Here is a 22,824-nt window from a genome sequence, read left to right as displayed (position 1 = left end):
GTCTCATCTCATCCTATTGTTACTAAGGCCCCGACCAAGTTAAGCAGGCCTTCTAACCGGTGTTTCAGTAGCTCCAATTGCAGTGCATATGAACAATGGAATCAGCGTAGTATACAGTCAGGTCCATAAATATTGGGACATTGACACAATTCTAATATTTTTGGCTCTATACACCACCACAATGGATTTGAAATGAAACGAACAAGATGTGCTTTAACTACAGACTGTCAGCTTTCATTTGAGGGTATTTACATCCAAATCAGGTGAACGGTGTAGGAATTACAACAGTTTGCATATCTGCCTCCCACTTGTTAAGGGACCAAAAGTAATGGGACAGAATAATAATCATAAATCAAACGTTCACTTTTTAATACTAGGTTGCAAATCCTTTGCAATCAATTACAGCCTGAAGTCTGGAAAGCATAGACATCACCAGACACTGGGTTTCATCCCTGGTGATGCTCTGCCAGGCCTCTACTGCAACTGTCTTCAGTTCCTGCTTGTTCTTGGGGCATTTTCCCTTCAGTTTTGTCTTCAGCAAGTGAAATGCATGCTCAATCGGACTCAGGTCCGGTGATTGACTTGGCCATTGCAGAACATGCCACTTCTTTCCCTTAAAAAACTCTTTGGTTGCTTTTGCAGTATGCTTTGGGTCATAGTCCATCTGCACTGTGAAGCGCCGTCCAATGAGTTCTGAAGCATTTGGCTGAATATGAGCAGATAATATTGCCCGAAACACTTCAGAATTCATCCTGCTGCTTTTGTCAGCAGTCACATCATCAATAAATACAAGAGAAGCAGTTCCATTGGCAGCCATACATGCCCACGCCATGACACTACCACCACCATGCTTCACTGATGAGGTGGTATGCTTAGGATCATGAGCAGTTCCTTTCCTTCTCCATACTCTTCTCTTCCCATCACTCTGGGACAAGTTGATCTTGGTCTCATCTGTCCATAGGATGTTATTCCAGAACTGTGAAGGCTTTTTTAGATGTCGTTTGGCAAACTCTAATCTGGCCTTCCTGTTTTTGAGGCTCACCAATGGTTTACATCTTGTGGTGAACCCTCTGTATTCACTCTGGTGAAGTCTTCTCCTGATTGTTGACTCTGACACACATACACCTACCTCCTGGAGAGTGTTCTTGATCTGGCCAACTGTTGTGAAGGGTGTTTTCTTCACCAGGGAAAGATTTCTTTGGTCATCCACCACAGTTGTTTTCCGTGGTCTTCCGGGTCTTTTGGTGTTGCTGAGCTCACCGGTGCGTTCCTTCTTTTTAAGAATGTTCCAAACAGTTGTTTTGGCCAAGCCTAATGTTTTTGCTATCTCTCTGATGTTTTTTTTTTTTTTTTTTTCAGCCTAATGATGGCTTCACTGATAGTGACAGATCTTTGGATCTCATCTTGAGAGTTGGCAGCAACAGATTCCAAATGCAAATAGCAGACTGGAAATGACCTCTGGACCTTTTATCTGCTCATTGTAATTGGGATAATGAGGGAATAACACACACCGGGCCATGGAACAGCTGAGAAGCCAATTGTCCCATTACTTTTGGGACCTTAACAAGTGGGAGGCACATATGCAAACTGCTGTAATTCCTGCACCGTTCACCTGATTTGGATGTAAATACCCTCAAATTAAAGCTGACAGTCTGCAGGTAAAGCACATCTTGTTCGTTTCATTTCAAATCCATTGTGGTGGTGTATAGAGCCAAAAATTTTAGAATTGTGTTGACGTCCCAATATTTATGGACCTGACTGTAGCTAGTTATGCCTCCATCCAAGATGAGCATCACCACAATCCATACTCTTGCTGTATCCTGCCTCTTTGTGCCTGCAGTTACTATGACTTGACTGCTGACACAGAATGCTTCAGATTATATTATATTACATTAAGTAAAGTTTATTTCCTATCTCCCTGCAGAAAATGGAGGTGGAAACACTGGCCTGGGGGTGGGTGCGATCTCTGGAGCAGTCATATTGATCGTGCTATTGATCATTGGCGCCGTTTTATACAAGAAGAAATCAGGTATGTTACAGCGATGTCATGGTGAATGTAAAGTGTATGGGGAGTGTCTTGAACCTGCCGGCCTGGTTACTGTAGATGTGATCATTTCTGTAACTACAAACTCTTTGTGAATACGTGATACGTTTATCAGATCGGTTTTATTACATCTATTACTTTACAATGGGAGATATTGTACAAACTGCTGGTAAACAACCTATGACCTGGCTGCTGCTCTTCTATATCTCCAGCAGAAGTCAGTCTGTAAATAATTTACTAGGGGATGGTAGGTTTAGTAGTTTTATGATAAAGGGAGTATGGATTGGGTGAGGAGCTAATGATTACCCTTCTCAAGTAATTTAGCACCCCAAGTCCTACCTCCATAAATTCATAGGGGGAGATTTATCTGGACTGGCGCTTTCTGTGCCTGTCTTGATATCCCTTTGCGCCTAACCTATGACAATGCGTAGGACGATGTGTATCCTACTGCAGTCCGTGTGCCTAAGGATACTTTCACACTTGCATCAAAGTTTTCCGGTATTGAGTTCCGTTCTCGGGGCTCAATACTGGAAAAAACTGATCAGTTTTATCCCAATGCATTCTGAATGGAAAGCAATCCGTTGAGTACGCATCAGGATGTCTTCAGTTCAGTACTTTCACGGTATTTGGATGGAGAAAAAAACCGCAGCATGCAGTATTTTTCTCTCCGTCCAAAATTCCGTAACACTTGCCGGAAATGTATTAGTGCCGGATCCGGCATTAAAATTTCCGTATTGACGGATCCTTTCTTCCAGTCTGCGCATGCGCAGACCTTTTAAAGATGTGAAAATAATAAATACCGGATCCGTTTTTCCAGATGACACCGGAGAGACGGATCCAGTATTTCAATGCCTTTGTCAAACGGCTCCAGATCCGGATCCGTCTACAAATGTAATCTGTTTGCATACAGATTGCCGGATCCGGCAGGCAGTTTCGGCGATGGAACTGCCTGCCGGAATCCAGCAAAGCAAGTGTGAAAGTACCCTAACCAGAAATCGACGACATCCGTAGATTTCTATCTTCATTTACGCCAATAAACTAGCGTAAATGAAGATACATTTGTCACTGTGTCTGGCCACACCCCCTTCACCACTGTTGCCACACCCTCTTTTAGAAAAGTGGCGAGGACGGCGAAAAAGGGGAGGTGAGGCCATTTTTTTTTAAAGTTGCAGTTAATAAGTCTCGCCTACGACTTTTCAATGCCACTTTCAGGCGTAAAGGGAATGATAAATCTCCCCCATAGTTTCCAGATCTTGCACTGAAGAAGGCAATGATGCAGCCAGCACGGGACCTCAGAGAACGTGCCGGAATTCTGCAGCAGAAGAATATGCACCAATTGTGCAGAACTGTACTGTATAAGGGCTCATTCACACGACTGTGCTGTGTTTTCCGGTCCGCAAATTGCGGATCCGCAAAGCACGGATGCGTCCCGTGTTCCTTCCACAATTTGTGGAACGGAAGGGACGGGCCATTATAGAAATGCCTATTCTTGTCCGCAAAACGGACAAGAATAGGACATGACTTATAATTTTTGCGGGGCCACAGAACGGAGCAATGGATGCGGACAGCACATGGAGTGCTGTCCGCATCTTTTGTGGCCCAATTGAAGTGAATGGGTCCGCATCCGAGCCGCAAAAAATGCGCCTCGGATGCGGAACCAAACCACGGTCGTGTGAATGAGCCCTTAGGCTGTATATGTGTTCTACACCAGCTGTTCTAGATACACAGTGTGAATGAGCCTCTAGAGCAGAAAGGAACCGTTCACATGTCTCTGCCTCTATCGTGTAGACTTGTGATAGAAGTGAGTGTGAATTTCTTTAGTGCTGCAATAGATATACACTTAAAGTGGCCCTGTCTTTTAAACAAACTCTCCCCCAGTCGCCTCCACAACAGCACACCTGAGATTGCGCCTCCCCTGTTAGGGACAGGAAAAACACATTCTGAGAAGTTAATACAGAATGTCAAATAAAATGTTCAGAGACAGTTACAGTTTATAATAGAGACTTTACAGGAAAGAGGATGGATCATCAATTTTCAAAGTCCTTGTTAAACCCATCTACAAGGAAGAGGTTTCTGGGGATAGAACTCGACTCCTTATCCCAGAGATCCTTTCTACCAGAAGAAAAAGCATTCAAATTGAGCCGGAAAGACAGAGAATTATCGGTAATAGGGAGAATGAAAATAAGACAGGTTATGAGGATATTAGGCCCCATGACATCTTGTATCCCAGCAGTACAGTGGGTGCAGCTACATACAAGACCACTGCAAGCCCTGATGCTACAAAATTGGAATGGATCACTCTCATCCCTAGACAGGCCAATGATCTTGTCAACAAAGGTAAAGATGTCTCTCCCATGGTGGAAGAAAAAGGAGAATCTAACAAAAGAAATATCTTAGAAGCAGGTACCGTTGGTAAAGATAACAACAGATGCCAGTGCTTGGGGATGGGGAGTGCATGCGAACCAGATGTTAGTACAGGGAATATGGACCCAGATTATAAGCAAAAGATTGTCCAATTATGGAGAACTCAGAGCAGGTTGGGAGACTCTGAAATGTGTCAAGACAGTCAGACAATATAACAGCTGTAGCCTTTATCAATCATCAAGGTGGCACAAGAAATCCTTTTCTTCTAGATCAAATGATATTCAGATGGGCAGAGACTCATGTTCCTTCACTTTCTGCAGTACTTCTCAAGGGCTCGGAGAATACAGTGGCAGGTTATCTAAGTAGGAAGGCACTCCTGCCAGGAGAATGGACCTTATCTCCAGTTCCAGAGCTGGACTTGTTCGCAAACAGGAACAACCGAATTCTATTCTACTCCCTAAATCCTCAGGACAGGCCTCTGGCGGTACATGCAATGTCAATAACATGGAGGTTCCAGCTGACATACTGTATGCTTTCCCACCAATTCCAATAAACCCAAAGATCCTCAGGAAAATAAGAGAGGATCAGGCTTCAGTGATTCTAGTGGTACCCTACTGGCCAAAAAGGTTCACGATGTTAGAATCCATGTGTGTTCAATCTCTGATGATATTACCAACATAAAAAGGTTCTGTTGACACAGGGCCCGGTTTTACATTTGGGTTTGAAACCCCTGTGTCTCTCGGCCAGGATGCTGAAAGGGAGCTACTGAAGGCGAAAGGCCTCTTCAACAAGGTAGTTGACACTTTAGTCCTGAACCATAAACCCGCTACCAGATTTATCTACAGTAAAGTCTGGAGGAAATGTGCTTCTTACAGTGGTAATCGTTTTGTCCATTAAGGAGATCAAGATTCCCATCCTCTTAGATTTTCTTCAGGAGGGTTTAGTCAGGGAGTTAAGACCAAATACGTTAAGAGTTCAGGTTGCAGCGCTTAGTGTTTTGGATTGCCCGATGATATATGGTGGAAAGGTTCTTTAAAGAGGACCTTTTCACCAGGATACATGTATTGAAATAGTATTAGCTTGCTAACCCAGTATTAGCTTGCTAATTATAGCTTGCTGCTTTTCCAAGACTGCTTACCAAGAGCTGATTTACAAGAGCATTGAGATATTCAGGAGATACTCAGGAGGTAATCTGGAGGTGGATACAATCTAAACAAGTAAGATTTGTTTGTTTAAAATCGTTCCCCTCTTTACAATGGCAGACCTGGTTCTGTGCAGGAATTGTTGTGCTTTTATTTCAGGTTCCACTCTTCAGAGGTTTGGATACTGTCTGATCTGTAGACAGCTCTCCATAATGCAGCAGGAAATTACCTTTTTGAAATATGAGATTTGTAAATTAACCACTAAACAAACTCAGGCTGAGAACATTGCAATGCCACTGCCACAGAGGTCCCCTAGAATAGGGAGATGGGTTACTGTAGGTTCTGGTAGACTGAGAGTTGTGGATAGAAGGCATGTCCCACAGTCTGTGGCTCTCCATAATTCATTTGCAGCACTTTCAGAGTGCAAGAGCAACATGGAGGATGGCTCAAGCACAGTGGGTGAGAAACAATCATCTCCCATGCCTAAAGTATGTAAGACTGCAGCCAAAGACAAAAAGGAGAAGGTGAGGATTGATAGTAAGCAGCTGTTGGTGGGCGATTCCATCACAAGAGGTGTGAAGTTTGAGGAGAATGGTGTTGGGAGATGTCTCCCTGGTGCTACCGCTAGCAGGGATAGACGACGGATCCTTAATATTGTTAGGCAAGCAAAGCAGGAAAGGGAAGATGTTATTCTCCATCTTGGGACAAACGATCTGGCTTGCAATGAGGTTTCAAAGGTGAAAGAAGCTTTTCACACACTTGGAAAGGATATACGGGAGGTTGCATCAACTGTTTCATTCTCTGCAGTTTTGCCTGTGCATAACCTTCAGCATGACAGGAAGATGCGCATTAAGGAATTCAATGTATGGCTTGGTGAATGGTGTCTGAACCAAGGGTTTGGCTTTGTGTCTCATGTTAGCTCTTGTTGGAATGGAAAAGAACTGTACAAGAAAGATGGTTTGCATCTTTCTTTCAAAGGAACGAATGTCCTCGGTGAACAGTTCCAGGTATTTGCTAAGAAGCATTTAAACTAGGAAAGGGGGGCAAAAGAGTGATAATCCAGCATTCCAACTGCCCCCCGGAACAATGCCAGAAGAGGCCAGTAGCACAAAGGTTAAGAAATGACAAGCTCAGAGTCTTGTCTACAAATGCTCGCAGTCTAGGGAATAAGATCAATGAACTTGAGGCTATAATGGCATCTGAGAATATAGATGTAGTGGCTGTTACTGAGACGTGGTTCAAGGGGAGTAATGACTGGGATATATCAATACCAGGGTTCTCTCTATACAGGAAAGACAGAGAAGGCAAGAAGGGGGGAGGGGTGGCCCTGTATGTGAAAGATAACATAAAATCTAATTTGATGCAAGTTAGCGAGAACAATTTAGAGTCAGTTTGGGTTACCGTGCAGCTTGATAATCATAAGGTAACTCGTGTAGGTGTGATATATAGACCACCTAGCCAAGTCAAAGAATTAGATGATCTACTAGTTGAGGAAATAGCTAAAATGACATTGAAGGGGGAAGTTATCATTATGGGAGACTTCAATCTTCCAGATGTAAACTGGAAAACCAAAATAGCTAGTTCTGCCAGGAGTACAGATATTCTAAATTCCCTACTGGGATTATCTCTACAGCAAGTAGTGGAGGAGCCAACCCGGTAGGAGGCCATTTTAGATTTAGTATTCACAAATGGGAATTTGGTATCTGATATTACTGTAGGGGAAAGCTTGGGATCTAGTGATCACCAGTCAGTGTGGTTTACTATAAGTACAGTGACTGAGTCACACCACACAAAAACAAAAGTTTTAGATTTTAGAAAAACAGACTTTTATAAAATTAGATTAGTGGTATACAAGTCCCTATCAGACTGGAACAGTTTCATTGGAGTCCAGGAGAAATGGGACTACTTAAAAGTGGCACTATTGAAGGCAACAGAAAATTGCATTAGGCTTGTCAGTAAAAGCAAAAAAAGGAAGAGACAACTGTGGTACTCAGCAGAAGTGGCCAAAATCATTAAAAACAAAAAGATAGCATTTAGGAATTATAAAAAAAAAAAAAACGAGGATGACAGACAAATTTATATGATTAGGCAGAGAGAGGCCAAACAAGTTATAAGAGCTTCCAAAGCACAGGCAGAAGAGAAATGAGCTCAGTCAGGGAAAAAAGGCCAGAAGGCATTCTTCAGATACATAAATGAAAAAAGGAAACTAAAACAAGGAATTACCAAATTAAAAACAAAGGAAGGAAGGTATATAGAAGAAGATAAAGAACTAGCTGACTGCCTCAATGAATATTTCTGTTCAGTTTTTACAAAGGAAAATGAAGGAGAAGGACCTCAGTTAGGAAAGAAGACTAATGAATCTTTTGATGCATGTGTCTTTACAGAGGAAGAGGTTCTAAGTCAGCTGTCTAAAATTAATACAAATAAGTCACAGGGGCCTGATGGGATACACCCAAAGCTATTAAAAGAGCTCAGCGTTGAACTAGCAAAACCATTAACAGATTTATTTAACCAATCGCTGGCAACAGGAGTCGTCCCAGAAGATTGGAAATTAGCAAATGTTGTGCCCATTCACAAGAAAGGTAGTAGGGAGGAATCGGGCAACTATAGGCCAGTAAGCCTGACATCAATAGTGGGGAAATTAATGGAAACCATACTTAAGGAGAGGATTGTGGAACATCTAAAATCCTATGGATTGAAAGATGAAAAACAACATGGGTTTACTTCAGGGAGATCATGTCAAACTAATCTTATTGATTTTTTCGATTGGGTGACTAAAATAATAGATGGAGGAGGTGCAGTAGACATCGCTTATCTAGACTTTAGTAAGGCTTTTGATACTGTCCCACATAGAAGGCTTATCAATAAAGTGCAGTCTTTGGGCTTGGACTCCCATATTGTTGAATGGTCTAGGCAGTGGCTGAGGGACAGGCAACAGAGGGTTGTAGTCAATGGAGTATATTCAGACCAAGGTCTTGTTACCAGTGGGGTACCTCAGGGATCTGTTCTGGGACCCATATTGTTTAATATCTTTATCAGCGAAATTGCAGAAGGCCTCGATGGTAAGGTGTGTCTTTTTGCTGATGACACAAAGATTTGTAACAGGGTTGATGTTCCTGGAGGGATACACCAAATGGAAAAGGACTTAGGAAAACTAGAGGAATGGTCAAAAATATGGCAACTAAAATTTAATGTTGATAAGTGCAAGATAATGCACCTGGGACGTAAAAACCCAAGAGCAGAATATAAAATCAGTGATACAGTCCTAACCTCAGTATCTGAGGAAAGGGATTTAGGGGTCATTATTTCAGAAGACTTAAAGGTAGGCAGACAATGTCATAGAGCAGCAGGAAATGCTAGCAGAATGCTTGGGTGCATAGGGAGAGGCATTACCAGTAGAAAGAGGGAGGTGCTCATGCCGCTCTACAGAGCACTAGTGAGACCTCATTTGGAGTATTATGCTCAGTACTGGAGACCATATCTCCCAAAGGATACTGATACTTTGGAGAGAGTTCAGAGAAGAGCTACTAAACTGGTACATGGATTGCAGGATAAAACTTACCAGGAAAGATTAAAGGACCTTAACATGTATAGCTTGGAAGAAAGACGAGACAGAGGGGATATGATAGAAACTTTGAAATACATAAAGGGAAGCAACAAGGTAAAAGAGGAGAGAATATTTAAAAGAAGAAAAACTGCTACAAGAGGACATAGTTTTAAATTAGAGGGGCAAAGGTTTAAAAGTAATATCAGGAAGTATTACTTTACTGAGAGAGTAGTGGATGCATGGAATAGCCTTCCTGCAGAAGTGGTAGCTGCAAATACAGTGGAGGAGTTTAAGCATGCATGGGATAGGCATAAGGCCATCCTTTATATAAGATAGGGCCAGGGGCTATCCATAGTATTTAGTATATTGGGCAGACTAGATGGGCCAAATGGTTCTTATCTGCCGACACATTCTATGTTTCTATGTTTCTATGTTATATTACCTTTTTTTTTTACAGACCCCCCCCCCCCTTTCATCCGCTGTGGTTCAACTAGGCGGAGACTTGAATTTGTCCTGGGTGCGGTTATCTTCTCTCTGGCTGCTAGCGCATCCAATCATAGCACCCCGCTCTTAGCCAGGGAGAAGGAGCTCAAGTTCTCGCGAGAATCGCAGCTCCTTCTCCGGCGAGAACTTGAGCTCCTTCCTCCTGGCTAAGAGCGGGGTGATCTAATTGGATGCGCTCGCAGCCAGGGAGAAGATAACCATGCCCAGAACAAATTCAAGTCCCCGCCTAGTTGAACCAAATCGCCTCTTTAAAGCAGCTGACAGAATAAATCCTACCATTAGAAATTTGATACCTTCTGGAATCTTAGTTTTGACGGCTTTGATGTCTCCTCCTTTCAGGCATATAGAGGAGTCATCGATTAAATTACTTACTATCAAAAACAAATTTTTTTGTGGCCATTTCTTCACCAAGGAGAGTTGTTAGTGAGATACAGGCATTGTCTACTACCGTTACATATTTTCATGTTTTTGAGAACAAATTAGTATTCAAGCTAGAACCAGAATCCTTACCTAAAGTATCAACATCTTTCCACTGTCACAAGATATAGCTATACCTTCCTTTTGCAACAGACCGAGGAATCAAAGGGAAAGACACTTCCATAACCTGGACGTTTGAAGAACCGTTCTGCATTATATTCCGATTACTAAGTTCTGGAGAAACAATAGAAATCTGTTACGATTTGCAGGTCCAATTAGAGGTAGGAAAGCTGCAAGGAGTTCCATCTCCAAATGCATAAGACATCTTATTACAGAGGCATACAAGGCTAGAGGAAAAGAAGCTCCTACTCGGATAAAGACCTGCTCTATAAGAGCAACGTCAGGAAAAGCTTCAGTTGAACAGATTTGCATTACAGACTAGATGTATTGTCTGATCAGGACTGTGCCTTTGGTCACAAAGTCTAAAGCCTGTATTACACTGCCCGATTTTTTGGCAAATAATTGCTAACAAGCGTTTGCATGAACTCTCATTAGCAATCATCTGGCAGTGTAATACTGCCACCGATTGCCCGATAAATGAGCAAATTCTCGATCATCGGGCAATCCAAATCTTTTCACATGTTAAAAAAATTATCATTTGCAGGCGGCAGATCGTGGTGTCTAATAACACTGGCAAACCAATATGATGGCATAGTGATCGCTCCTCCCCATGCTGCAGAGGAGATCACTGCATGTAATAGCAGCGGTCTCCTCCGCTAGCGAGCAGGATATTGCTGGGAAGCAACGCTTCCCTCCCGACAATTGTCTGCCACATTGTGCTGTGTAATACAGCCTTCACAGGCTGCTGTCTCTCTATAATATATCTTTGTTGGTTCTCACAGTGCTGTTGTGGAGACGACTGGGGAAAAAGTGTAATTATACTTACCGGTAATTGGGTTTCCTGGAAGTCTCCACAACAGCACCCTGAATTTCTTTCCCTTTCTATCTTCTTTTATTTTTGTTCTCTTGTTGTTTCCAAGTTGGTTTGAGGTATAAACCTGGTTAATTAAAGATTGTGGTATAAGTATAAGCTGCTGTTGCTTCTTGGTAAAGCATTGAAAATAGACAGGAAGGGGAGGGGATTTAACTTCTCTGGATGTGTTTTTCCTGTCCCTAACAGGGGAGTAGCAATCTCAGGTGTGCTGTTGTGGAGATTTCTAGGATATCCAATTATCAGTAAGTGTAATTACACTTTTTGATATATCATGGTGACATGTTGACATGTCAAAGGTTTTGACTGGTGGGGTCCGAGTGCTGAGACCACCGCCAGTTGCTATAATGAAGAGAGAGAAGCACTCACACAGAGAGCTCTATCTCCTCTCTGCAGGAGACAGGCTAAATAGGAAGTCTATGAGCCTTTCTCAAATCTATCTCCTGCAGCCATGAGAGAGAGAGTGCTATGTGTGAGCGCTTCTCTCTCCTAGTTCCAGTGGAGTTCTCACCAGTGGACTCCCACCAGTGGACTCCCACTGATCAAATTTTGATATGTTGCTATGACATAGTAAGTATGTTTAAACTACAGGGACACTTCATGGGTTTAATACTGTATAAGTCAATGCTCGCCTTCAAACATCCAGTACAATAAAAATTTCTGTTCTAAACAGGACCCTCAGACGTTCTAGTATCTAAAATTCATGGCACCAAAATGATCGACGGTGAGAGCACCACCCTGTATTGTACTGCTTGTAACTGTTCCCAAGAGACCCGGGTAAAATGGATCATCAAAAACAAAGACGGCGCAACCTGTGAGATCACTGAGAACGAACTGGGAAATAACGAGGAAGAGCAGCCGCTAATGTCCATGGAGTATAAGACTTCAACAGAGAAGGTGGCCAGCCAAAAGAGGACATCTCTTCATGACATTACTACCAAACTGACCTTTATTTCTTCAGTATCCAGACATCTGGGGTCAACTGTGACCTGCAGGTTTATTACTGACAAGAAGTCTGAAGAGAAAACCCATGAGCTCAAAGACATTTGTGGTGAGAGATATTTATTTTATTTTTTAAACTACCTCATTGCTTCCTACTTCTTGAGTTGACTTCAGTCTGCTTTAGAGTCCTACTTTAGATTAACTTGACCCATAAGAGGATCCGTATTACTACAGAAAACATCCAGTCATGGTAACAGTTTTGGTTAGTACGAGTGCTGAAGGCGAGTTCAATATATTCTTTTTGTTTTCTGCAGCTAAACCTCAGTTCAGGGAGCCGGTACAATTCACCATTACCAGTCAAGGAGATGTCCAGCTGGCAGCCAGTTTAGACAAATTTTATCCCCAACCATTGCAGATTACCTGGGCATCTAAGAAAGGTCAGGCTCATGAGAAAATTCCATCAGAAGAGGAAGTCATGAAGAATCCTGATGCCACGTGTAACCTCACAAGTAAATGTACAGTTTCTGGAGAACTTTTCAAAGATCCGACATATAAAGTCACCGTTACTTGGAAACATGAATCCATGGATAACTCTCAAACCAAGGAGCTCTCTGCAAAAGGTAAAAACTTGGATATGTGTTGAGCTTTGAAATATCATTCTCTTTGCCTCATTTGTTGACCCTTGTAAATGGGCCCTTAGGCCATCTTCACACGGTCAGTATTTGTAAGTGAAAAACGGGAACGGGTCCGAAACACAGAAGATATACAAATCTTTGCTTTATAGATTTTTTTACATAGGATCCATTTCTGGTTTTGACTTACAAATGCTGATGAGAAATACTGACCATGAGAAAGTTGCCTTAGTCTGAAGCATTCCTGCTTTTCAGCAGTGGGAGGGTAGTTTTTATACCACACGCCCTGGAGGACTTAGATTGTAAGCCCTCCTGGGCAGGGTCCTCCCTCCTTCTGTACCAGTTTGTAACTTGTCTTGTTCGTGATTATTGCAATTGTTTTGTATTATGTATGTATACCCCTCTTCATATGTATAGCGCAATGTAATGAAAGGCTCTTTAATAATAAATAATAATAATAATGCATAAACAGATCAATTAATAACAGTTTGCAAATACCTTGTCCTGGGGTACCATGGCTGACTTGGGGACATACTTAGAACTCACTTGTTGGCCTTTTACTGTCATATTGTGGTTTTTAATTCAACTTTGAATAGGCCCTTAAAAGGATGATATAGATAAGTGACATATATTCTCTTACTTTTTTCCCAGAGGCATCCATTTCATACATTTATTGGTGACATTCTAACCTTGTGCTGAATTTTTAATTTGCGACTTTCCAGCACACCAGATATCATACTGGTCTCAAATTTTTTTGCAGGTTTACAATAATTAATTTCTTTTTTTTATTGCAGATTTTCCCTGGCGTCCCCAGATTGGAGACTATATAGAAAGTGTTAGCCAGGATGATACGATTATTTTCAAGTGTTGTGTATCAAATTATTTTCCTGATGCATTGACTGTGAAGTGGTTTGAGAAGGAGAAAGATTGTCCAGATTTAATAGAAGTTACAGAATCTGAGAAATATACAATTCCAAAAATGATATCAAACAGAACAGACAAGAAAACTTTCACTGCAATGTCTCGTCTGTCTGTGAAGAAATCACTAGTGACAGATAAAGACGTGGGTCTAGTCTGCAGAGTGGATCACCCCAGCTTGGAAAAACCAATCGAGGCCAAGACTGCATCAGTGCAGCCCAGAGACACCGGTAAATCTTCTCTATGGCTTAAATGCCTCCAGTTAGTTAAATGCTAATTAAAATACAATGTACATCTAGCAAGTGGAAGTACGTTTTTCCCCATTTAATGCACAGATTTTATTTCTCTGGTTATAACAACTTCATCAAGGATAACATTATTTAAGAAGTTTTTATAGTCACTGAGGTTATAACATCTTCCATAAAATTCTTTATAGTAAATTTAGCCTTTTTTTTTCAGAAATTCTCCACTTTTCCTGGAGTAAATCTAACCTAACCAAATATAAAAACAATTGGTTTCCATTCATTTTCTTATTCCACAGGGGTCCAGGCGTTTTTTGTTAACAACATCCAGGGACCCCAGAAGTGGTATGGAGGGGAGAAGGTGATCTTGTACTGTGCAGCTTCATATTGTACCGAGAACACCCAGGTGATATGGATTGTGACGGGAAAAGATGGGGCAGAACATGAAATATGTGAGGATTCTGGAGGTGTGAGGAAAGATGGCGGTCAGTGTCCAGGCTACGTGGCTCATAGAGAGAGGACGGACATATCTGATATACCAGGTCTCCTGGATGTCACCAGTTGTCTCAGCTTCACACCTTATGTTTCTAAACACAAAGATATCACAATAAGCTGCAAAATTACCTGTGACGGGAGAAGCAAGCAGAAGACTTTCCAGCGGAAACAGCTTTTTGGTGAGAAACATTTACTAATACCAGAAAATAATTGTTACATGAAGATTTAGTATACGGACTATAGGTTTCGACTCTGCTTTAATTTGTGAATGGGTGTGACACTCCTTGCTGGAAATGATGTGGGTCCAATAGTTGCAACGGATTTGGCTAAACAAAGATGCAAAGTGTAGGAGATTCCCCTGTGTTAAGCCTTTAAATCCTGTGCCGGATCTGGATTGATAATCCCCGAAGTAGCCACATTACCAAGAGATGACACCGGGAAGTAGTAAATACTTGTCAGGCAAAGGTTGGTGGCAGACAGCGTTCTGGCACAAAGGTGCTCACCCATAGGTCAGGTCCTTAAAGAATCAGTGCCAACAGAACAGTGGTTGGGAAGCGGATGTATTGGCAAGCGCTGGCTGATGGAGGCACTTCAGTATGGGTGGGCAGGAGAGAGAAGGACTGTAGCCCCAAGGTGAGTGGAGCAGGATGATGTGACTTGTTTTACACAGGACTTTAAAACGCTAACTTATCAACTGAATATTAACCTCCTAACAGTCACGTTAAAATTGGAAAATGTTATATTTTTTTTATTGTAGATTTTTAATGTGTGTCTGCAGTAAATCTTGTTGGCGCACAACTCAGGGATCACTGTTGCATTTTTAACCCGTTAGTGACATAATAAATTTTAGGCTTAAGGACCGATAATATTTTCCCCCTTTGTGTTCTAGCAGTCATAACTTTTAAATTTTTTCTTCTAAATGTTTTTTTAATTTTGCGGGATTAGTTGTAGGTTTTTTAGGAACCATTTTGGGGTATATAGTGTATTAAATAACTTTTATTATTTTATTTTTAGGGGGAAAGATAAAAAAACAGCAATTTTTACATTTTGCAGAATTTTTTTTACGGTGTTCACTGTGTGGTAAAAATAATGCAATTTTATTATGTGGGTCTGTACATTGATGATAATACCCCATTTCTAGCTGCTCCCTTATTCTCCTCCAGACTGAGAGGGGGGGGGGGAGCTGCTTTAACCGCTCATATCTCTGGTTTGCTTTGTATTGTTTGAAAGCTGACATTCCAAGCTTCCAGACAATACCAGAAAGACAGCAATTCATTCAGTACAGGGGAGGATATCACTGATAGAAATCGAGATGCTGTGAATGCAGTTGAAAGTAAAAGCAAAAGCAGGTTTTACCTGTGATTATTCCTGACTCGATTTCTAACAGTGACTTCTCCTCTGTTGCTTGGGCTAATGCTGTCATTTTGGTCTTGTATGAAAGCTTGTGTCAGCTTTTAAACAATACCAGTTGCATGTTTCTAGCTGCTACCATTTAGGAGATAGCAGTATCTAAAGCAGCTCGCCCCCCTCCATTTTCTGCCGGAGTCCAGCTCCAGAAGAACAGTTAGCTACTTTTCCCACTGCCGGAGCTGGACCCTGGGAAAACAGTTAGGTGGTTAATGGCATAGTCTGTCAGAGGAACGGGATCAATATTGGCGGTGCAGATTCTCCTTAACTTTTCTAAGCATTCAGATAGAATTTTCTAAAACAAATTTTGTCTGGAATCCTCTTTCAGGAAGATATTTGAACTGAACGCGTACATTGGAACATGTTACGTAAGGGGTCTTGGATCAGTAATCTGTTGTGTATAATCCCTGAATATGGACTTCACAATATTTTATTTTTCATTTTAAGATTTTGGATATTTCAGTCATGTTAGTGATTGTTAAGAGAAAAGGAAGGACACAATGCTGCTTTCAGGGAGCAGAATAGGTGAAAATGTCAACCTGGCAAGGTAGTTCCTGCTAAATCACTGCATATTCATGGTGGAGCTTCCGCCAGTGCTGTGTGAGATGATGACTCTACCGAAGCTCTTGACTTGACTGGAGAGTCAGAAGGTTTGGAAATTATGCACAGATCACTGGAGGAGAAGGATGGAGGGGTTTCTGCTGCCTGCATGTCTGTCGCCCAGAGAATCAGGATTAGGCCCCATGCACATAACCATATCCATTTTGTGGTCCACAGATCACAGAGCAGCAAAATACAGATGTGCTCCATGTGCTGTCTGCATTTTATTTGCGGACTCATTGCTTTCAATGAGTCTGTGGTCCACATTTTGCGGATATAGTCTATATTTTGGTAGAACAGACATACGGATGCGAAAAGCACACAGATGATCTTATTACTTGTCCGCAAAATGTGGACCATGGGACCTATTCACTCCAAAAATGCGGATGCAACACGGGCCACATCTAAATTTTGCGGAGTTGTAATTTATGGACCGCAAAACAGAGACGGTCATATGCATGGGGCCTTACTGTATTTGGCTTCTCCAGCTGCCTGTACTCCATGTATTAATAAATCTTCCTTATGTTGATGTTCGTGAATATAATCCTATAGTCATGTCTGTTGTCTGAATATAGATATTTTATAATATTAATACAATTACAGTTGCAAGAGAAAGTATGTGAACCCTTTGGAATGATATGGATTTCTGCACAAATTAGTCATAAAATGTGATCTGATCTTCATCTAAGTCACAACAATAGACAATCACAGTCTGCTTAAAGGGCTTCTGTCACCCCCCAAAAGTCATTTTTCATTTTTGGGCTAATAAAAATCCTTATAGTGCGATTTATCAATATATAATGCTCTTACCCTTTTCCGTTGTCTAGTTTCTTTAAAAAACGCACTTTTATAATATGTAAATTACCTCTCTACCAGCAAGTAGGGCGGTTACTTGCTGGTAGCCGCCGCATCCTCCTTTCAAAAAAACGCCCCTCTTCCTGTTGATTGACAGGGCCAGCGAGCGCTCTCCTCCTCTGGCTGTCCCTGTCTGCGTTCTAAATCTCGCGCCTGCACCATACCGGTCTTCAGTCGGAGCAGGCGCACTGAGAGGAGGACGCTCGCTCGGCCGCTCCTTCCTCAGTGCACCTGCGCCGGGTGTAGATGTGACGTCATTGGCGCAGGCGCACTGAGGGAGGAGCGGCCGAGCGAGCGTCCTCCTCTCAGTGCGCCTGCGCCGACTGAAGACCGGTACGGCGCAGGCGTTTTTTAAAGAAACTAGACAACGGAAAAGGGTAAGAGCACTATATATTGATAAATCGCACTATAAGGATTTTAATTAGCCCAAAAATGAAAAATGACTTTTGGGGGGTGACAGAAGCACTTTAAACTAATAACACACAAATAATTAAATGTTACCATGTTTTTATTGAACACACCATGTAAACATTCACAGTGCAGGTGGAAAAAGTATGTGAACCCTTGGATTTAATAACTGGTTGAACCTCCTTTGGCAGCAATAACTTAAACCAAACGTTTCCTGTAGTTGCAGATCAGACGTGCACAACGGTCAGGAGTAATTCTTCACCATTCCTCTTTACAGAACTGTTTCAGTTCAGCAATATTCTTGGGATGTCTGGTGTGAATCGCTTTCTTGAGGTCATGCCACAGCATCTCAATCGGGTTGAGGTCAGGACTCTGACTGGGCCACTCCAGAAGGCGTATTTTCTTCTGTTTAAGCCATTCTGTTGTTGATTTACTTCTATGCTTTGGGTCATTGTCCTGTTGCAACACCCATCTTCTGTTGAGCTTCAGCTGGTGGAGAGATGGCCTTAAGTTCTCCTGCAAAATGTCTTGATAAACTTGGAAATTAATTTTTCCTTCGATGATAGCAATCCGTCCAGGCCCTGACCCATCAAAGCAGCCCCAAACCATGATGCCCCCACCACCATACTTCACATTTGGGATGAGGTTTTGATGTTGGTGTGCTGTGCCTCTTTTTCTCCACACATAGTGTTGTGTGTTTCTTCCAAACAACTCAACTTTGGTTTCATCTGTCCACAGAATATTTTGCCAGTACTGCTGTGGAACATCCAGGTGCTCTTGTGCAAACTGTAAACGTGCAGCAATGGTTTTTTTGGACAGCAGTGGCTTCCTCTGTGGTATCCTCCCATGAAATCCATTCTTGTTTAGTGTTTTACGTATCGTAGATTCGCTAACAGGGATGTTAGCATATGCCAGAGACTTTTGTAAGTCTTTAGCTGACACTCTAGGATTCTTCTTCACCTCATTGAGCAGTCTGCGCTGTGCTCTTGCAGTCATCTTTACAGGACGGCCACTCCTAGGGAGTAGCAGCAGTGCTGAACTTTCTCCATTTATAGACAATTTGTCTTACCGTGGACTGATGAACAGCAAGGCTTTTGGAGATACTTTTATAACCCTTTCCAGCTTTATGCAAGTCAACAATTCTTAATCATAGGTCTTCTGAGAGCTCTTTTGTGCGAGGCATCATTCACATCAGGCAATGCTTCTTGTGAAAAGCAAACCCAGAACTGGTGTGTGTTTTATATAGGGCAGGGCAGCTGTAACCAACACCTCCAATCTCATCTCATTGATTGGACTCCAGTTGGCTGACACCTCACTCCAATTAGCTCTTGGAGATGTCATTAGTCTAGGGGTTCACATACTTTTTCCACCTGCACTGTTAATGTTTACATGGTGTGTTCAATAAAAACATGGTAACATTTAATTCTTTGTGTGTTATTAGTTTAAGCAGACTTTGATGGTCTATTGTTGTGACTTAGATGAAGATCAGATCACATTTTTTTTGTATAATTGTCTTTTTATTGAGAAAAAGTATATTTATCGATAAAAGTATACAATTACAATTGTTCTTGCAATCATTTGACAATTCAACTGAATAAGTGGAAAAGATAGCATGAATAACAGTGCTAATACAATGTTAGATTGTGAAATATATGAGTTCCAATCAAATGACATCGTGTCACAGTAAATCCCGATAATCGGGAAAAGGAATCTCGCACTCTATTGTAATATTTTATACTACAAGGGAACAAATAAGAAACAAGACTAGACACAAGAGGATAGACATACGAAAGGAATCAGTCGCTCTTATCAGAGAAAGCATCCCAGGGTTGCCAAACCTTGTTAAATTTATCCACCGTGTTATTAATAACTGCCGTTAGGTACTCTATTCGTCTAATTTCCGTTATACTAGTGAACAGGTCTAATTTAGTAGGTATGTCCCGCCTCTTCCAAAACTGAGCAATAAGGCGTTTCGTCGCCGACAGAACATGAAGTGTCAAACAAAGCACTGGTTTCTTTAGCACCGTTGGAGGCATGTTCAGTAGAAACATATAGGGATCCAAGGAGAATGTAATATTAAAAAGTTGCAGTAAAAGGTGCTGGACTTCTTTCCATAATGGAACAATAACTGGACAATCCGAAAAGATGTGAAATAGAGACCCTTGGCCCGTGTCACACCTCCAACAAGCGCTAGAAACCGCAGGATTCAAATGTCTAAGCATCTGGGGGGTATGATACCAAAACATTAGTATTTTATATGAATTCTCTCTGAAGGTCACACATGTGGATGACATTGTAGCCCTTCTCCAAATAATCTGCCATTCAGTTGACGAAACGTCTCGCCCTAGGTATCCTTCCCATTTAGACATGTATGCATGACGTAGGACCTGAGGCGCCTCCGGGGTTGAAAGTAGAATATAAATATCCGATATAAGACCTTTAGTAGAGGTCGAGAGTTTGCATAATCTTTCAAACTGTGTCGGAGTGGACACCTTCGTGTCTTTGAACATAGAGCTAAGCAGATGTTTTATTTGTAAATGCTGCCATCTAGAGGACTCAGGAAGATTATATCTCTCCCTAAGCAAGTCAAATGACATAATTTCCAAAGTTCTATAATCTATTATATCAGCAAATCTAAATAGCTTATTAGAGAACCATGGTTTAAAGAGCGTTCCCTGCATCCCCACCCTGAACACCGGATTGAATAAAAAAGAGGTTAAAGAAGGTCTGTCCGAAACCAGTGGAAATTTTCTCTTACAACATTTCCAAATATCATACGTATGTGACATAGGGCCCAATAATTGGATAGAACAATCAGTTGGTAGAGGAGACCATAGGAGAGCATTGGGGTGAATGGGGGCTAGCCAGAGCTTTTCAATCTCCATCCATCTAGAGAATGCCTGGAGAGACGACCACGCCGGGATCCGACGCAGATGCGTCGCCCAGTAATATTTCGTAACATCAGGGAGTCCTAGACCACCTTGCGTTTTGAGCGCAGTTAGGGTACTGCATGGGATTCTATGTCTCCTACCATTCCAAACAAACCGCAGGATGGAGGATTGTAATGCTCTTAAGTCCTTATTGGGTATCCGGACTGGGACAGTCTCCATCATGTATAGTAATTTGGGTAATATGGTCATTTTGACCGCTGCGATGCGTCCTAACAAAGAGATAGGCAAGGGCATCCACTTAGCCATAAGTGCAGCAAGTTCTTGAAAAAGTGGAACAAAATTGTGAGTGTACAGGGTACCATATGTTTTTGTCAGTTTCACTCCTAAATATTTAATGGTAGTATCATTCCACCTGAAATGATAATTGCTTTGTAAACTACTTAAGGTTTCCGGTTGGAGATTAATAGGTAATGCCTCTGTTTTTTACCTGTTTATCTTATACCCAGATAGTTTCCCATACTCCCCTATGACCTGGAATAAGTTTGGCAATGAGATATGTAAATCAGTTAGTGTTAGTAAAATGTCATCTGCGAAGAGTGATAGTTTAAAGGCTACCCTATTTACCTCTATCCCATGAATGTCAGGATGGGCCCGTATTAGAGCCGCTAGCGGCTCTATGCATAATATGAAGAGCAACGGGGATAACGGGCACCCCTGTCTCGTGCCATTGTGGATGGAAATCTTCTTTGACTGAGCATGTGTCATTTTTACAAAGGCCGTGGGATGGGTATAAAGGGCTCTTATAGCATTCAGGAAGGACTCCCCTATACCAAAACTCTGCAGCGCCGAAAACATAAACGGCCAACTCAGGCGATCAAAAGCCTTTTCTGCATCCAGGCCCAATACTAATGCTTGCTGCTTCTTCTTATTAAGAGCATCTATTAGATCTATAGTCCTTCTTGTATTGTCCCCACCTTGGCGATGTGGAACAAAGCCCACCTGGTCCTTGTGTATTAGGCACGGAAGCAAACTAACAAGTCTATTCGCTAATAGCTTTGTAAATATCTTTAGGTCCGAATTAAGGAGGGCTATAGGACGGTAATTCGCACATTCCATGTGGTCTTTGTCTGGTTTAGGTATGAGTGTGATAAAAGACTGCAGCATCGTGTCAGGTATTGGGGAGCCCTCCAGAAAGGAATTAAAGACCTTAATCATATGCGGGAGTAGAATATCTACATACGTTTTATAATAAAGATAAGTCAGACCATCCGGCCCCGGGGACTTACGATTTGGCATACTCTTAATCACTTCAGCTATTTCTTCCCCTGCAATTTGTGTATTAAGGGTAGCAGCTAGGTCATTAGATAATTTAGGTAGCCTACATTTCTTTAAAAAAGCAGAGAAGTGGTCACGTTGCTGTGTAGGATCTCTCGCTACCTGCTGAGGGAGAGAGTATAAATTCTCATAGTATTTCTGGAAAAGGGACATAATTTTATTGGGGTCATAGGTGATAGTGCCATCAGCCTGTCTCATAGCTGTCGGAGTGTTTACTAAATTAGAATCCCGCAGTTGTTTCGCCAAAAGTGTATGCGACTTATTCCCCCAGGCATAATAACGTTGTCTGGAGTATAAGAGCAACTTATCCGTCTTTACCAATGCCAGGTCTCTTAACTTAGCTCTCAAGAGAACTATGCGTCTTAAAAGGTGACGAGAACTACGGGATCCCAATTGCCCTTCTAGGTTTTCCAAGTCTTTTTTCACAGAGCTATATTGCATGTTCCTATCCCTTTTCAGTTTAGAGCCAATAGCTATGCAGTTACCCCTAAATACAGCCTTGTGCGCTTCCCATAGAGTGGATACATCGGAGACTGATTGTTGATTAAGACTAAAATATTCGGACAAACCCTCTCCCAGCTCCTGTTTGGATATCGGGTTAGAAAGTAGATTTTCATTCAAACGCCAGTGACAAATCTTAGTGATCGGATGCTTAGTACTCAATTTCAAAAAAATAGGCGCATGGTCCGACCATGAGATAGATCCTATATCCGCATCCACCATTAAACGTAGTGTGGGAACATTACCTAAGAAATAATCAATGCGAGAGTGTATACTGTGAGGGTGGGAGTAAAACGTGTATGTTTTAGATGTAGGGTAATTCACTCTCCACAGGTCAAACAACCCAAATCGTCTCACCTGGCGTCTAAAAAGGCGTGAAAGTCTGGCTTGCTCTCTGGAAGGGGGTTTCCCTGACAACGCCTGTCTATCCAACATTTCAGAGAAGGAGACGTTAAAATCACCCCCCACAATGAGTGCCGCTGGTAATAACCCCGACAGTTTAGTAAACACTTTGGAGATAAAGGGTATCTGCTTGGTATTTGGGGCGTAAAGATTGCACAGTACCATAGGAGATCCATATAGGGTGGCC

General features: G+C 41.9%; 1 protein-coding gene across 1 annotated transcript in view; it reads left to right on the top strand.

Annotated features, from left to right (window-relative positions):
- The window catches only part of LOC121008693, a 43,794-nt gene that overhangs the window by 5,706 nt on the left and 15,264 nt on the right, over window positions 1-22,824 (top strand). The window contains exons 4-8 of the mRNA XM_040441390.1: window positions 1,925-2,029; window positions 11,683-12,060; window positions 12,266-12,571; window positions 13,378-13,731; window positions 14,043-14,417. Of these exons, the coding sequence (XP_040297324.1) occupies window positions 1,925-2,029; window positions 11,683-12,060; window positions 12,266-12,571; window positions 13,378-13,731; window positions 14,043-14,417 (1,518 nt within the window). The remainder of the gene's footprint in view (window positions 1-1,924; window positions 2,030-11,682; window positions 12,061-12,265; window positions 12,572-13,377; window positions 13,732-14,042; window positions 14,418-22,824) is intronic.

Source organism: Bufo bufo, chromosome 7 (assembly GCF_905171765.1).
Source record: "Bufo bufo chromosome 7, aBufBuf1.1, whole genome shotgun sequence".
Classification (NCBI taxonomy): domain Eukaryota; kingdom Metazoa; phylum Chordata; class Amphibia; order Anura; family Bufonidae; genus Bufo; species Bufo bufo.
This window is presented reverse-complemented; position numbering and strand designations above follow the sequence as displayed.